The sequence below is a fragment of the Ranitomeya imitator genome, chromosome 1 (genome assembly GCF_032444005.1).
Source record: "Ranitomeya imitator isolate aRanImi1 chromosome 1, aRanImi1.pri, whole genome shotgun sequence".
In the NCBI taxonomy this organism is placed as follows: Eukaryota; Metazoa; Chordata; class Amphibia; order Anura; family Dendrobatidae; genus Ranitomeya; species Ranitomeya imitator.
This window is the reverse complement of record NC_091282.1, coordinates 831,138,820-831,155,151: the sequence shown is the minus strand read 5'-3', so window position 1 is coordinate 831,155,151 and position 16,332 is coordinate 831,138,820. Positions and strand designations below refer to the sequence as shown.

The window sequence follows — 16,332 nt, the reverse complement described above, 5'->3', positions numbered from 1 at the left end:
GTTGCTTACCGTAAAATCTGTTTCTCTGAGCCTTCATTGGGGGACACAGCACCCTCCCATGATTATTCAGTTTCTTGTTGTTCTGCTTTCTATGAATGTTTTCATGCTTACTGTTTTTATATATTTGTGGTTATGTTCTCTCAACCTTATCGCTTTTTTCTCCTACTGCTTTCTCACTGAGGTTCAGAATGCCAGTCGGTGGGGTGTACACTGCAGAGGAGGAGCTAACTTTATTTGCATAGTGTCAGCCTCCTAGTGGCAGCAGCATACACCCATGGTTCCTGTGTCCCCCAATGAAGGCACTGAGAAACAGATTTTACAGTAAGGCAATGCGTCGGGCCGACGTACCGACGCATCCTGTGACAACGCAGCACAACGGGGGGCAGCGGATGCATTATTACAACGCATCTGCTGCCCCATTGTGAGTTGCAGGGAGGAGGGGGTGGAGTTCCGGCCGCGCATGCACGGTCGGAAATGGCGGACACGACGCACAAAAGAACGTTTTTTTGTTCCGACGGTCCGCCACAACACGACGCAACCGTCGCACGACGATTGCGACGTGTGGCAATGCGTCGCAAATGTTAGTCTATGGGGAAAAAACGCATCCTGCAGACAACTTTGCAGGATGCGTTTTTCACCAAAACGACGCATTGCGACGTGCGTCGTACGACACTAGTGTGAAAGTAGCCTAAGCAACCAAAAAATCCTGTTTTTGTTGCTTTTCTTTGTACCTTATATAACTAAAAAGCTTTATTTCTGTGAACTATTGCCCATAATGGCATATTCGAGATGAGCAAATCCAACAGAAAATAGATACTCCAGCTCCGATAAAAACTTGAAATCTTTAATAATCCAAATGGTTAAAATAAATAATCCTTACATGTGGTGGACCAAACAGGTGTTTGTAATAGATAAGGCTACGCGTTTCGACCTAAATCGGTCTTACTCATGCCTGTGATATTCGAGATGAGCCTGCACTAATACATTAAATATAAAGTGGTAGAATTAGGTCCCTGTTAATAAATGACAATATCTTGCTGGTTTTGGAAGCTGTTGATTAACATTGCATTCAGTTATTTAGTCAGAGATCTAAAAATACACCCAGATTTCGCTCTCTAAGTAACTCCTAGTTATATTCCCCTTGAACATACAGGTCCTTCTCAAAAAATTAGCATATAGTGTTAAATTTCATTATTTACCATAATGTAATGATTACAATTAAACTTTCATATATTATAGATTCATTATCCACCAACTGAAATTTGTCAGGTCTTTTATTGTTTCAATACTGATGATTTTGGCATACAACTCCTGATAACCCAAAAAACCTGTCTCAATAAATTAGCATATTTCACCCATCCAATCAAATAAAAGTGTTTTTTAATAACAAACAAAAAAAACAACAAATAATAATGTTCAGTTATGCACTCAATACTTGGTCGGGAATCCTTTGGCAGAAATGACTGCTTCAATGCGGCGTGGCATGGAGGCAATCAGCCTGTGACACTGCTGAGATGTTATGGAGGCCCAGGATGCTTCAATAGCGGCCTTAAGCTCATCCAGAGTGTTGGGTCTTGCGTCTCTCAACTTTCTCTTCACAATATCCCACAGATTCTCTATGGGGTTCAGGTCAGGAGAGTTGGCAGGCCAATTGAGCACAGTAATACCATGGTCAGTAAACCATTTACCAGTGGTTTTGGCACTGTGAGCAGGTGCCAGGTCGTGCTGAAAAATGAAATCTTCATCTCCATAAAGCATTTCAGCCGATGGAAGCATGAAGTGCTCCAAAATCTCCTGATAGCTAGCTGCATTGACCCTGCCCTTGATGAAACACAGTGGACCAACACCAGCAGCTGACTGTGGGTACTTGACACTGGACTTCAGGCATTTTGGCATTTCCTTCTCCCCAGTCTTCCTCCAGACTCTGGCACCTTGATTTCCGAATGACATGCAAAATTTGCTTTCATCAGAAAAAAGTACTTGGGACCACTTAGCAACAGTCCAGTGCTGCTTCTCTGTAGCCCAGGTCAGGCGCCTCTGCCGCTGTTTATGGTTCAAAAGTGGCTTTACCTGGGGAATGCGGCACCTGTAGCCCATTTCCTGCACACGTCTGTGCACGGTGGCTCTGGATGTTTCCACACCAGACTCAGTCCACTGCTTCCTCAGGTTCCCCAAGGTCTGGAATCGGTCCTTCTCCACAATCTTCCTCAGGGTCCGGTCTCCTCTTCTCGTTGTACAGCGTTTTCTGCCACATTGTTTCCTTCCAACAGACTTACCATTGAGGTGCCTTGATACAGCACTCTGGGAACAGCCTATTTGTTGAGAAATTTCTTTCTGGGTCTTACCCTCTTGCTTGAGGGTGTCAATGATGGCCTTCTTGACATCTGTCAGGTCGCTAGTCTTACCCATGATGGGGGTTTTGAGTAATGAACCAGGCAGGGAGTTTATAAAAGCCTCAGGTATCTTTTGCATGTGTTTAGAGTTAATTAGTTGATTCAGAAGATTAGGGTAATAGGTCGTTTAGAGAACCTTTTCTTGATATGCTAATTTATTGAGACAGGTTTTTTGGGTTATCAGGAGTTGTATGCCAAAATCATCAGTATTGAAACAATAAAAGACCTGACAAATTTCAGTTGGTGGATAATGAATCTATAATATATGAAAGTTTAATTGTAATCATTACATTATGGTAAATAATGAAATTTAACACTATATGCTAATTTTTTGAGAAGGACCTGTATGATGCCATGGTGCATAGCATTACATTTACCTACATTGGACCTCATCTGCCAAGTGGATGCCGAAACACTGCATATTAAACCCAACTAGACAAACAAATTGCCTCTTTAGAGAGGAAGAGGACTAGAACTCCAGTGCCACGTAGTAGAAGTGGCAGTCCTAAAAGTCAATATTGACCCTTTAAAGACCTTTGCCACATGACTTGGCATAAAAGGCAAACCAGAATCTCAATTTGCAGAAACAATGGTTCGGGTTACTGCACCTCATAAGTGCAATGTGTGAGATCATAGTAGTAGGTGAGTAGGTCATAGCCTTTAAATTGTTGTATGGTGATTTATATATTTTTTTTTTTTAACAAAGAATTAAGAGGTTTTCTTCAAGATTAGCAGTATGTTGTAGCTTTAGTTTATTTTAGCTGAATATTTCTTTCTAAAATGATGTACAGTGTATGTTTGATTCATATTACTGTCAGTATCTAGCATGAATTCTTTCTTCCTGTAGGTATATCAGTATTCTGGTAGAACTTACTCGTCTGGAAGGGACACGCCATGGCCACCTCATAGCCGCACAAATGCTTGATGTAGCGATCAGAGTCAAAGCTATTAGAATGTTTGCAGTTTCCCAGATGGCCACGCTACTTGACAACGCTCACCTGCTGGCCAGCAACACGCAGCGCAACGGAATCTGTGAAGTTCTTTATGCAGCTGCCTGGATTTGTGGCGAGTTTTCTGAGTAAGCATTTTTATTAGATTGGAAAATATCCTCATGGTGTTTTTATTATTTCAGTAGGGAATAATTCATGGCAACAGATTTCTTTATATGTCAAAAATTAACAAATAGAAATTTCAAAGGCAAGTGCTTAAGGCTGCACCATTCACTTACATGCAGCCGTTTTGCAGTTCCCAGCATCAGCCAGTGGCTGAAAGCATCAGCTTCCAGGAGTATTGATGAAGGGACTTTGCTCCCTTTGGTCTTAGGATTGCTCGTTTTCAGGAACCTAGAGGTGAGATACTCATTGATCATCAAGTTTTGGTATATCCTAGGTATATTACATAGCATTAGAAGATCAGACTACAAGTTTAATGCTAGTTTTTGATGATTCTGAAGTTGTCATTTTATTGAAATATTCAGTCACAACTTAATTGTCATCAAACTGAAGAGCATTTGTTTGTTTTAAGATAGTAGAGTAGAATCAAATCATTACTTCCAATCTGATACATGCTTGATTGATACGATTTTAAGATTTAATCTAAATTGTCTTTGCAAACTTTTGTTTGTAGCCATAATTTATTTTAAACTACCCCTAATTTAATAGCTTTATTTCCTCCTTCCTCTTAGGCACCTCCCAGAACCGCAGCAAACATTGGAGGCCATGTTAAGACCGAAAGTCACTACTCTGCCTGGGCATATTCAGGCTGTTTATGTCCAGAATGTGGTCAAGTTATATTCTTGTATGCTCCAGCGCAAAGAACAGGAGGGAGATAAAGAAGCCGCACAGGAGATTACTCAGCTTATGATTGACAGACTCCCCCAATTTGTGCAAAGCGCAGACTTGGAAGTTCAGGAGCGGGTGAGTAACTGCTAAGGTGGAAAGAGAAATATACACTGATAATTGAATGGCGCATGCGTGTATGTCCTGCTTCCCCAATCACATCCCCCAAATGGCCTCATGACGACGCCATGAGCACAGGACCGTGGAGCCCCGCCCACATGGATCACGTGTGTGGGACACCCGGACAAAAGCGCACGACGGCAACATGAAGATGCGAACAGGGAGGGGGGAAAACACGCATGTGCACTACCAGTGCAAGAGGGCTACCAAGGAAACGGAGGAAGCCAGGAGCATAACACGTAATGGAACATTGATAGAATGTAGGTATTGCGGATAGAAAGTTTATATCAGACTGGTGTTTGGTAAAAGGGATCAATATATGTAAAAAACACTGAAGAGGTGACTAGAGAGAATAAAATGTATGAAAAAAGGTGTGTATGGGCATAACGATGAAGGTGAGAGGAATATGTAAGAAAAGGTGTGTGTGGGCATAATAATGATGGTGACAGAGAAGCAAATATTAAAATGATGTATAAGAAAAATAAAAATGATGAACATGAGTAAGGAAAAATGAAAATGTGAGCGTGTATATTAGAGCGATATTGCATAAATCCTATAATACAATTTGATCATAAGAGCAACATTATTTAAAGAGTAAAAAAAGGTGTGTGATGAAAGAATCATAAATAAATGCAAAGTTAACAAAAATGAATCAAAACATTACTTTACAAAAATGTGAATAAAGGATCATAAATCCTGAATTAAATAGAATTACATCATAATAAACTCAAGATTAAACAAGAAAATGAGACAAAAAAGTGAAAAAATCAAAAAGGACCAAATAATGTGTGTCCATAGAGGGGAGTAATAAATCCATCCAGATGATAGGAGCAGACAAGTCACATAAAGTTTAGACAAAGGCAATACATGATTGGTCCTGAGATACTAAGGAAAATGAAAATAAAATTAATGACATATAGAAATCCAAGAAAGTGAAAAAACAAACAAAAACAAAACATAAGACGATGATGCGTGATTGAGTGTTTCTTTGAGCACCAGAGGTTGCAGAGTGCGCAAAGCCCAAATCCATCTGGCTTCTTGTTTTGAGCAAGGAGCCGGCTTACATTGCCACCACGTAAATCTATAACAATACGATCAATCCCAGTAAGTTTTAAGCCAGGTGGATCACAATTATGGAACCTTTTGAAAGGTCTTGGGATAGGCTTAAGATGTTCTGTATTCTCTTCTTTCTCTGCGTCAATAATGTCCCTTACATGCTCACGGACCCGTAATTTAAAAGGTCTTGTAAGTCCAATATAAATTTTTGAACAAGGGCAGGTGGCATGATATATCACTGCCTTTATAGTACATGTAATTGGGTAATTTTGAATAATTTATCTGATTTTGATGGCTTGTTTCACATTTCGACAGGCAACACATTTGCCACAGGGAGAGCAATCCCATTGTTGGACGGGTTTGGGGACAAGAGTAGGAAATAAGGTAGACTGGTTGTTTACTGGATGAAGGCTCTGTATCAAATGATCTTGCAAGTTTCGTGCACGATGAGCGGTAATAATTGGGTGTGCAGGAATGTATTGTTTCAGGATTGGGTCATTAGTAAGAATAGGCCAATGTTTAGAAATATCACGCATTAATTGCCACTGCGAATTATATTGGCTAATTAGTCTTGCCTTATCATCTACCTTGCGTTTCTGAGTTGTGAAAATTAGAAAATGATAACAAACAAGTCAGCTGCATCTGTCTTGAGCTCTGCTGTAGTGTAAATATATTACAGCCCCGTCTGCCTGTGAGATGGAAGCTGAGAGGAACGTGCAGATGTCAGTTACAATCACACACAGCTTTGCAGTGAGATCAGGAGAGCAGACTGTCGGTCATTACATGTCTCACACGGATAACTCCCCCTTCATATATAATAATCCCTGGAGACAGACTCCCATGCAGATCAGTGTCCGGCCCGGCCCATAGTCCTGAACAGCTCATTTACATATAAGAAGAATGTGGATTTCTCTGGAATAAGATATCTGGTCGCAGATATTGAGGTATTGTATTCAGCTTCCTATGACCTACATGCCCATATTGACCACTTAGGAGGGTTCATCCTACTGACAGATTCCCTTTAAAGCATATAGACCGCATCCATCCAAGTTCACAATCTTTCACTTTCATTACTTTACTTTATATTTGGTTAAAAATCAAAATAAAAATCCAGTTTTGGAATGTTTTTATTAAGTTTAGATTTTTGTTTCTTATAGGGCAATATTGAGGCTTTCTTTTACTGACCGCATAATATAGTTATGTAAGAATCTTTCAGTGAGTTTGAGTATATTTTGGTGGGAGTTTGTACCTTTTTTTATATTCCATTGTTTGTGTTGTTGCAGGCTTCTTGTATATTGCAACTTATAAAATATATACAGAAGCTTCAAGCCAAGGATGTCCCCGTAGCTGAGGAAGTTATGGCCTTATTTGCTGGAGAACTGAACCCCGTTGCTCCAAAGGCTCAGAAGAAAGTCCCTATTCCAGAAGGGTATGTTGTGTAAATGTGCACAGAATAGCCTTTATATTAGTAATGTTAAGGCTGCCTCCCTGCTCTTTCTAGTGCTGTAATGGATCACATTTGGATAGTTTGCTCTGAATCCTCCCAGTGACATCCACACATAGTGACCACCTTTCACAAACACGGTTTGATTTTTCCCAACCTGGTGTCTGACATCTTAGCGGTTACTAATATTTCTTTTCAGCTTAGACCTGGATTCCTGGATCAATGAGCCGCCATCAGATAGTGAGTCTGAAGATGAAAAGCCTAAACCTATCTTTCATGAGGAAAAACAGACACATGGGAAGTCGTCCCGTCCAGAGATAGGTGAAGAGGAGCTGGCCAGGGTTAGTAATTGAGCCCTAGAGGCCCAGTGACACGCTCCACCATGTATTGATGATGATGATAGTTAGGTAGAGACTCTACTTACCTGGCTGCTTCTATTCTGCAGAGACTGGCAGCACGGAAAGAAGAACAGGCCAATAACCCATTCTACATTAAAAGTTCTCCATCACCACAGAAGGTATCTACTATGTCTTTGCCTTAACTGCTTGTTTCAGAAGTATGTGACTTCTTCTCAGATTACATTTAGTCATTCTTAAAGATTGGACGACTTTTTAGTTAAGCAAATATAGAAAATGAAGGCAAAAGTAAATTAAGTCTTTGACCGTGTAGTGCTCCGTGACAGAGAGATCCTTCATGGGGTGAGTCAGTGTGTGTGGATTTGCCTCAGGAGCGAAGCCCACTCCATCCAAGGCAGTGATGAAGATGATCTCTGCTGTTAACTCTTTAAAGGAGTCGTGTATTGAAAGCCGTTTATCACCTTTCCACAGTATTGGTGGGCGTCCGTCACATAGGACTTGGCATTGATCAGCAGAATGAGATGTTTTTGTGTTTTGTATTTTTTTTTTTTTTCCTGAAAGGGCATTTTTATTCCCCAGGCGCCTGTCCATTTGCTTTCCCATTCATTTTCTCTGGGGTTGCTGGAAAAATCCAAGATCTGTGGTTGGAACCCTAAAGATCAAGAAAAAACTGTATCAATTGATAAAGTAAATGTGGTCAAGTATAATAAGAAATAAACTAAACAGGGAAAACCCCTTAAAAATTAACTTCTAACTGATATCTCTAAAAAGTGTACGTGCACTTTAGAAAGGGGAGTGATATAGGTTTGATTAGTAGTATCAGAGTAGAATATATGTAGACAAGCTAGCGGACCCTGTTAGGCCCTTACAGAGCTGTTCACTTACCTATCTTTTTAGAGAGATCTATTAAGTTAATTTTTAAGGGGGTTTTTTCTGTTTAGTTGGTACCCCCAAAGATCAGCAAGTTATTATCTATACTTTAGTTGGTGGTAACTTGTTTTCACCAGACAGCCCCATTAAATGCAACTGTCAATCACGGACTGTAGCATTTAAGAGCTGCGATCCAGCACAAGTGTTCACCCGGTGCCTATTGGCCTCTCATGTGACATTATCACAGGGTGTGGATAGGTTACAGTTGGCATCTAGGGGTCTTCAAAATACCCCATTGTTGCCATCTCCGTTCTTGTTTGAAGTCCAGCCACAGGCAGTGCTTTTTTTTTTACTATATACTGCAGTAGTGGTGACACTGAACAAGTCTCATTCTTCCCCCGGAGCTTCAGAGTACCCCATTTCTCTGAAATGCTAGAGCATTTAGGCAGCATGAATCAGGTGAAAAGGTTCCCTTTAAAATCATAATAACACATAAAAATGTGAATTACCTCTTTTCCCCAATTGAAGATTAAAGACAAATAAGAAAGTTTAAAAATGTACTTAGTTGGTATTGCCGAGTCCTTAAAAGTCCAATCTATACCATTCTAAAATTATTCAATCCGTATGGTAACTGGTGTAGCATGTACCCCAGAATGGTATCAATGAAAATGCTAGCGCCACTAAAATTTAGTGAACATGTCAGCAGGATTTTGCTAAGTAAACTACAGGCATTGTCATGCTGGCGCTGTTACACTGAATAAAGTGATACCTGGGGTGAAGAAATCGGTGGTGTTTTTTTTGTAATCAGTGTTTTAAGTTAATGATATGTTTGTGATTTGGGGTGGGACTGTAGGCAGGTCTTAGCTTGGTTTCTCTGGCTTAGAGCATTAAGATAAAACTCTGCCAGCAGTCCCATCCCAAATCACAGACGGTCTGTCTCTATGATGAGGAACATGTTTGTGCTTCAGGGCGGCCTTTGTGAGCATGTGTTTCTCTCCACAGCTGTACCAGGACTCACCTGGGGTCGACCATATACCTGTAGTGCAGATTGATCTTTCTGTTCCTCTGAAAGTTCCAGGTATGAAACCCACCCACTTCTCTTCTTTTTCTTCACATAATATGTCCTTCTACCTGTGTAATACAAATGTACATGTTGGGGCTTTTATGGCCTAATGGAATTAGAAAGAAGTTCTTAGGATCGGTAATCAATATTTGATCGGTCAGAGTCTTGACACTTGGCACCCCTGCCGTTCAGCCATGGTCAGTGGTGGCCAGAACTGCTGAATTGAGGAGCTGCTCCATCTTCTGATAGTGGCATGGCCGGCTACTGCACATCCTCCCTTTATTGATTTGAATAGGAGGCGGATGTGCAGGACCTGGTTGTGGCCACTATCAGAAGACAGCAGTTTCTCAATTCAGCATTGGTGCTGCCGACACTGAACAGCTGATCGGCAGGGTGCCGGGTGTCGGCCCCTCACCAATCAAGTGTTGATGACCTATCCTAAGGATAGGTCATCAGTGATAAAGTAGTGAGCAACCTCTTTTTAATTTTTTATTTGGAGCAATGTAATATCTTATTTTTATTTATTTTTTCCCATATACCTTTTCCCATGTTTTGTGAGGTTAAGTCTGTACTGAAAAGTAGAGATTTGTACAACTTTATTAGGTCTACCCAATTCAGACCAATACGTGAAGCTGGAGGAGGAGCGAAGAACCAAACAGCGTCAGGAGAAGGATAAGAAAAGAAAGAAGGAAAAAGACAAGAAAAGTGGCAAGACCCGGCGACACAAGTCTGTTCACACTGAGAGTGATGAGGACATTGCCCCCGCTCACCACGTGGACATCGTTACTGAAGAGATGCCAGAGGTTGGCTAATTTATTAACCGACAGCCAGTATTAGGAGCCTATGCGATATAGAGGACATACACAAAACAACACTTTTAGGTGTTGTACACAGATGAGGGTTTTTTTTTTAATCAAGGTTCGGCATCGTTCACACATTCAGTATTTGGCCAGTATTTTCCATTAGTATGTGTAAGCCAAAACCATGAGTGGGTAACAAATACTGAAGTGTTGACGTGTTTCTATTAGCTTTGCCTCATCCCACTCCTGGTTTTTGCTTACAATTTCTAAGGTAAAATACTGAACGTGTGACCATGGCATATGCGTGTATGTATATATATATATATATATATATATATATATATATATATATATATATATATATATATATATATATATATATATATATATATATATATATATATATATAATGGGTCAAGTTAAAAAAAAAAAAAATCTTTTGATTTGTATATAATTTGAAAATGTAGAACTTGCTAAAAATTTAGGATAAAACAGTGTCCTTATCTTCAGCTATTGACCTGAGTTCCGTCAGCTATACTTCCGGTGTGTGCTTGACACAGGAAAGAGTCTCCTGTGTGGCACGTCGTGTGTGTGTGTGTGGCCATGTTTTCTGTCATGGACAGAAGGGGGTTGGCTTAGCTATTAATCAGGATAGCTTTGTCTTTAATAGTATATTAATAGATCCTGTATACGTGTCATTAACAAGGAAACTACCCTTAAATGGAATGTGTTAGCAGAAATGATTCCATCAGTTTTAGACTTTTCTGCGGCTCTCCCATTGTCGCCAATGTTTGCTCTATGGACTGCTGCCTTTTATGGCCCATGAGACTGCCGTAAAGCGTATTTATAATGAAGGTGTTTTTCCGATTCCACTTAGTTCCTTTTCGAGAGGTGAGTGGGAGCCGATTGATGCCTCCAGGCATGTTTGCCTGGCCTGCAGTCATTGTGCACCTGTCCTAGCCTTTACAATAGGACCCGAGTGACATATCACCGCTATAATCCTGTACAATCTGATATTAAACAGGTTAGATCACCATAGTATGTTACAATGTGGATATAGTTGTTAGAAAATAATGCTGGAGAACATGGAGAGCGGAAGTTTAGAGGTTTCCTGAGCAGCTTTGGTGGTTACCTTTCCTTGCCACCTTAGCAACAAATTACAGCAGGAATCCCCATCTTTATGAGGGGGATCTCCGACTGCGTTGCCCATCCCTATTGCAAAAGCAACAGCATGACTGAGTTTTCAACAACATGCAGCATATGTCAGCAAGACTGAACCTGTGATTTAAAGGGAATGGGTCACCAGGTTCTTGCTACCCCATCTGAGAGCAGCATGCTGTAGGGTCATAAAGCCTAATTCCAGTGGTGTATCACTTGCGAGTCTGCTTGCTGTCATTTTGATCTGTTTTCTCTACTGTTTAGTCTGTCAGTTCCCTGAATGCTGAGCCCTGTATAGCCCTGCCCACATCACTGATTGGCAGCCTTGTGTACACTGTTCATAGGCAGAAAACTGCTAATCGATGGTGGGGCAAGGGTTACACAGAGCAGGAGGAGTACATGGCATAAGAAAACTAGTCCTCAAGTTATCTTCTTATAAGACACTTGTTTTATTGAAACTTCAACAATATACCATTAAGTTACAAAACATCTAGTTATTTTTTTTTTTTTAAATATCATGTAGCAACTTTTGTAAGACAATGCACTCAATGCTTGTAAATTTGTTTTATGTTTAGAATGCTCTTCCTAGTGATGATGATGACAAGGACCCAAATGATCCATATAGAGCACTGGATATTGATTTAGATAAGTATGTAATCATATGACAAAATATTATGATTTTAAGATTTGTCAATGTTTATTTTTTGTTTTTTTCCACTCGTTATTAACTTCAGAAAGTCTATAATTAACCCATTGTATTTTCAGCCAATTTTTGTTTGTCTATTCTTAATAGAGCCATGACTATGTTATTTTAAATAAAATGTAATTGTTTTTATTTATTTATTTTTTTGTGAGCTTATTTTTACTGTGCTCATTGTGCGGTAAAAATAACCTGGCATCAAAATTCTCCAGGTCCGTTCGATTACTGCGATACGAAACCTTTTATTTTTTATTTATTTTTTTACATTTTAAAAAATAATTCAAAAGTTTATTTAAAAAAAAAAATTTGATTGTCGCCACTTTCGGAGATCCGAAATTTTAGTTTTCTGTCACTAAAGCTGTACGAGAACTTATTTGGCAAGCTGATGGTTCTAGTGATATTAATATACACGTACATTTTTTATTTTATTTTTCATTTATTTATTTTTTATTCCAGATTTTATTAAGGAGATTTGGTGACCAAAAACCACAATTTCTTTTTCTTTGCATTGTTTTAGTTCCCTCAGTTGTTTTGAACCTGTAGTTGTTTGATCATTAATACTATATATCACCATGCTAAAGTATGCAGTGTCCTTGATGTTCTTCCAAGACTGGGCATCAGAAAAACTATGGCTTATATTCTGTGGCTGAGCTTCACAAGGAGTACCAAGATGGCAGCAGGCCTCCCTCAACCATGGATTCACATCTGTACCGTGGATTTTGCCATGGGGAATCTAAAAGGCACATTGGCACACATGCATTGGCAACCACTCCAAATAAATGTTTGATGGCAAAGATCGGAGCTCAGATCCAGTTACTGTTCTTAGACACAGATTTAATCAGTGGAAATAGTGTGAAGGCCTACACGTGCGAATGGACCCTTAAGCCTTTTCCATTAAATGACTTGTATGTACGTCAGCACTTGGGTCAGCCTGCGTAGAGGAGGCTCCGTACCTGAGCTCACACCACACGTGGTAGATGTCAGCTATATTGTGTATAGTACACGTTAGATGTCGGTTATATTACACTAGATGGTGGCCCGATTCTAACGCATCGGGTATTCTAGAATATGTATGTATGTATGTATGTACGTCGCGCTTAGCACAGCCACGCGGTATAGAGCACAGGCCACGCGGTATAGAGCACAGGCCACGCGGTATAGAGCACTGGCCACGCGGTATAGAGCACTGGCCACGCGGTATAGAGCACTGGCCACGCGGTATAGAGCACTGGCCACGCGGTATAGAGCACTGGCCACGCGGTATAGAGCACTGGCCACGCGGTATAGAGCACTGGCCACGCGGTATAGAGCACTGGCCACGCGGTATAGAGCACTGGCCACGCGGTATAGAGCACTGGCCACGCGGTATAGAGCACTGGCCACGCGGTATAGAGCACTGGCCACGCGGTATAGAGCACTGGCCACGCGGTATAGAGCACTGGCCACGTAGTATATAGCAGTGTAGGCACCATATCACTGTTAAAAAAAAAAAATTAAAAAAAGTTATATACTCACCCTCTGGCATCCAACGAAGCTCTCCCGATGCGCGCGATGCTGTGGACATCGAAAGGTGAGAATAGCACAATTTTTCATTTTTTTTTTTTATTATTTTTAACATTATATCTCTATATATAGGCAGCATCAATAGTAAAATGTTGGTCCGGGATGGGGCGACACACTGGCGCTGACTGGAGGGGAGTAGGGAGGGGGCACTGACTTGAGAGTAGGGAGGGGCCAATTCGCGGCCGGACTAAGCCTGTCGCTGATTGTCCAGCGACGTGGGATTTCCGTGACAGACAAACAGACGGAAGTACCCCTTAGACGATTATATAGATAGATATAGTGCACGGTAGATGTCGGCTATATTACATATTGTGCACGGTAAATTTTGGCTATGTGGCTGTGGTACATGTACATACATTTACTTTGAAGATTTAATGGTCCGCTCACACAGGTAGTATTTCGTTAAATACTTTTCAGACCTGATGACAATCTACATGCATATAAGTGGGGTTTCAACTATCCCTTTCTCCTTCGCCTCATTGGGGGACACAGGACACAGGACCATGGGTTATGCTGCTGTCACTAGGAGGCTGACACTAAGCTGAGACAAAAAAGGGTTAGCTCCTCCCCTGCAGTATACACCCTCATGCTGGCATGCAGAGACCCAGTTTAAGCTTAGTGTCCGTAGGAGGCACACTGATTTTTTCTCTCTTTTTTCATCTATTCCGGACGAAGGGGGCGACGGATTCTTCTAAGGTCCGATCTCCCCCGAACCAACAACAGGCGAGCACGGGAGTTTCACCTCACCGTATCCTCTCCTGCGACGTGGGAGCCACTGCCTGAGCTGTCCTTTTTTTGGGCGACGGTTTCTCCCCTAATGGGCCCCGATCTCCCCTTATACAGACGAGCACTGGTGTTCCTACCTCCAGTATCCTCCTCTGCAGCCAGGCCTTTTTATTGCCGGACATCTGCCCTGTCCACCAGGTTCTACCCTCGGCTGTACAGTGGCTTTATCCCAGTGGCGTCCGTGCAGACCACACTGCATCACCAATGTGACTTGTGACTCAGGTGGTGGACGGTTCCTCTCCACCCCCCATGTGGGGTAGGTGGATAGAAGGCTTCCCAACCCCTGCACCGTTCCTATATATGGCACCATGGTTCCCTCTCACCTCCATCTTCAGGGTAAGTGCCCGGTGGGGGGACTGGGGGGGGGTGTCGCCGGCGGTCAGGAGGGCTCCTCATCCCTGGGCTCCATCTGCAGGCTTTTTGGGCGGTCCCTGTCCCTTTCCGGCGCTCGCGACCGCGCGCCGGGCCGAGGCCGCAAATTTAGTCCCCGGCTTCGGCCTAGCCGCTGGTCGCCGCCGCTAAGCTCCGCCCACTCCAGCCAGTGTCTGTGGCGCCGCCCCCCGCTCCTGGCGCTTCTCTCAGCCGCCGAGATTTCTCTTCCTGATCTCGGCGGCCATCTTGGTCCCTCTCCTCAGCGCCGCAGCTCCTGCCTGTCGCATCTCTGGCGCGTCAGTGGCCCACGTGCAGCCGGCTTCCTCCTCTCAGAGTGAACACCCCAGCAGTTCGTCTCTCCTGGATAGCGGGACACAGGACCGGGGTAAGGAGACATCGTTAGCTCCCCTCTGCAGCGCCCTCTCAGTCACTGGTCACCTCTATATAGACCCTGTAATTTTGTCTGCATTAGCATCATGTCGCAGTCAAGGTCTAAAAAATCTTCTAAGGTGCATACAACCTTCTTTTCTGCGTGTACCACCTGCCAGGCCCCTCTTCCCAGGCCTCAAAGCTCTCCCCTCTGCTCTGCCTGCGATGCCCCGTGTGCCCAGGAGCCCTCCACCGCCGCCGACCCTGGAGTACCTAGCCCCCCCCCCGTGGGTCGCCTCGCTTTCTCAGTCCGTGGATTTTTTAGTTAACGCCATCAAGTCCATTCAAAATCCTCCCGGGGAACGGGGCAATCCGCTACAGGTGCTAAGGGATCCCTCCATAGCAGGGGAATCGTCGGCCAGCAGGGGCCGCTCGCCTCTTAAAGAGGCACGGTCGTCCAGAAAACGGACCCGTACTACCTCTCCGGAGCGTTCTCCTCGTCACTCAGACTCTGGCAGCTCCACCTCTCGCTCACCCTCTTTGGGGGCTCGAAGCGTTCAGGACTCTGAACATGAGTCTGAAATTTCTTTGGATCCGGAGGCTCCGGAGTTCAGAGCCACGGTTGACTCCCTCATCGTAGCAGTCAATCACGCACTAAAGGTGGATGACGATTCTAATTCCGCTCCGGAACATGCGGTCTCCTTTTCCAGAACCAAGCGTTCTCACAAAGCTTTTGCCTCTCATCCAGCCTTCCTGGACATAGTCAGGCGTCACAGGGAACACCCAGACAAGCGCTTCACGGGTAAGAAGGTCTTGGTTTCCAAGTATCCCTTCTCAGCTGATCTCGTGAAAGACTGGACGGATCCCCCCACGGTAGATCCGCCGGTCTCGCGCCTGGCTTCTAAGACTCTTCTCTCAGTCCCGGAGGGCGCTTCAATTAAGAGTCCCACCGAACGCCAGATAGACTCTCTAGCTCGCTCGGTGTACGAAGCCTCTGGCTCGTCCCTGTCTCCCTCCTTCGCCGCGGCCTGGGTGTCCAAGGCTATGGTTTCCTGGGCGGATGCCCTAGCGAAATCCATTAATGAGCAGGACCTCCCCTCGGAGATGGCGGACCTGGCTAAGCAGCTAGCCATGGCCAGCGATTATGTTATGTTCGCATCTCTCGACGCGGCAAATTGCGCTGCTTCGGCGGCTTCCAACGCCATCGCTATTAGAAGGGCCCTTTGGCTCAGAGATTGGCGCGCAGACTCTTCCTCTAAAAAATCCCTGATTTCTCTCCCTTTTCAAAGCGGGCGTCTTTTCGGCGAAAAGCTTGACCAGCTTATTTCCGACGCCACAGGGGGAAAGAGCAAGTTTCTTCCCCAACAGAGGCCCAAGGCGGCTTTCCAGCGCCAGCCTTACTTTCGTTTTCGGCCTTTTCGTACCAACTCTGCCTGGTCCAATC

At 43.3% G+C, this 16,332-nt stretch overlaps 1 protein-coding gene across 3 annotated transcripts in view; it reads left to right on the top strand.

Annotated features, from left to right (window-relative positions):
* Positions 1-16,332, top strand: part of AP3D1 (adaptor related protein complex 3 subunit delta 1) — a 113,120-nt gene that overhangs the window by 83,158 nt on the left and 13,630 nt on the right. For 2 of the 3 annotated variants that reach the window (XM_069740602.1, XM_069740604.1), the window contains exons 14-21: positions 3,241-3,471; positions 4,078-4,309; positions 6,691-6,836; positions 7,051-7,192; positions 7,297-7,368; positions 9,080-9,155; positions 9,744-9,943; positions 11,674-11,747. In XM_069740602.1, coding sequence (XP_069596703.1) covers positions 3,241-3,471; positions 4,078-4,309; positions 6,691-6,836; positions 7,051-7,192; positions 7,297-7,368; positions 9,080-9,155; positions 9,744-9,943; positions 11,674-11,747 — 1,173 coding nt within the window. The remainder of the gene's footprint in view (positions 1-3,240; positions 3,472-4,077; positions 4,310-6,690; positions 6,837-7,050; positions 7,193-7,296; positions 7,369-9,079; positions 9,156-9,743; positions 9,944-11,673; positions 11,748-16,332) is intronic. The other variant, XM_069740603.1, reaches the window with a different exon arrangement.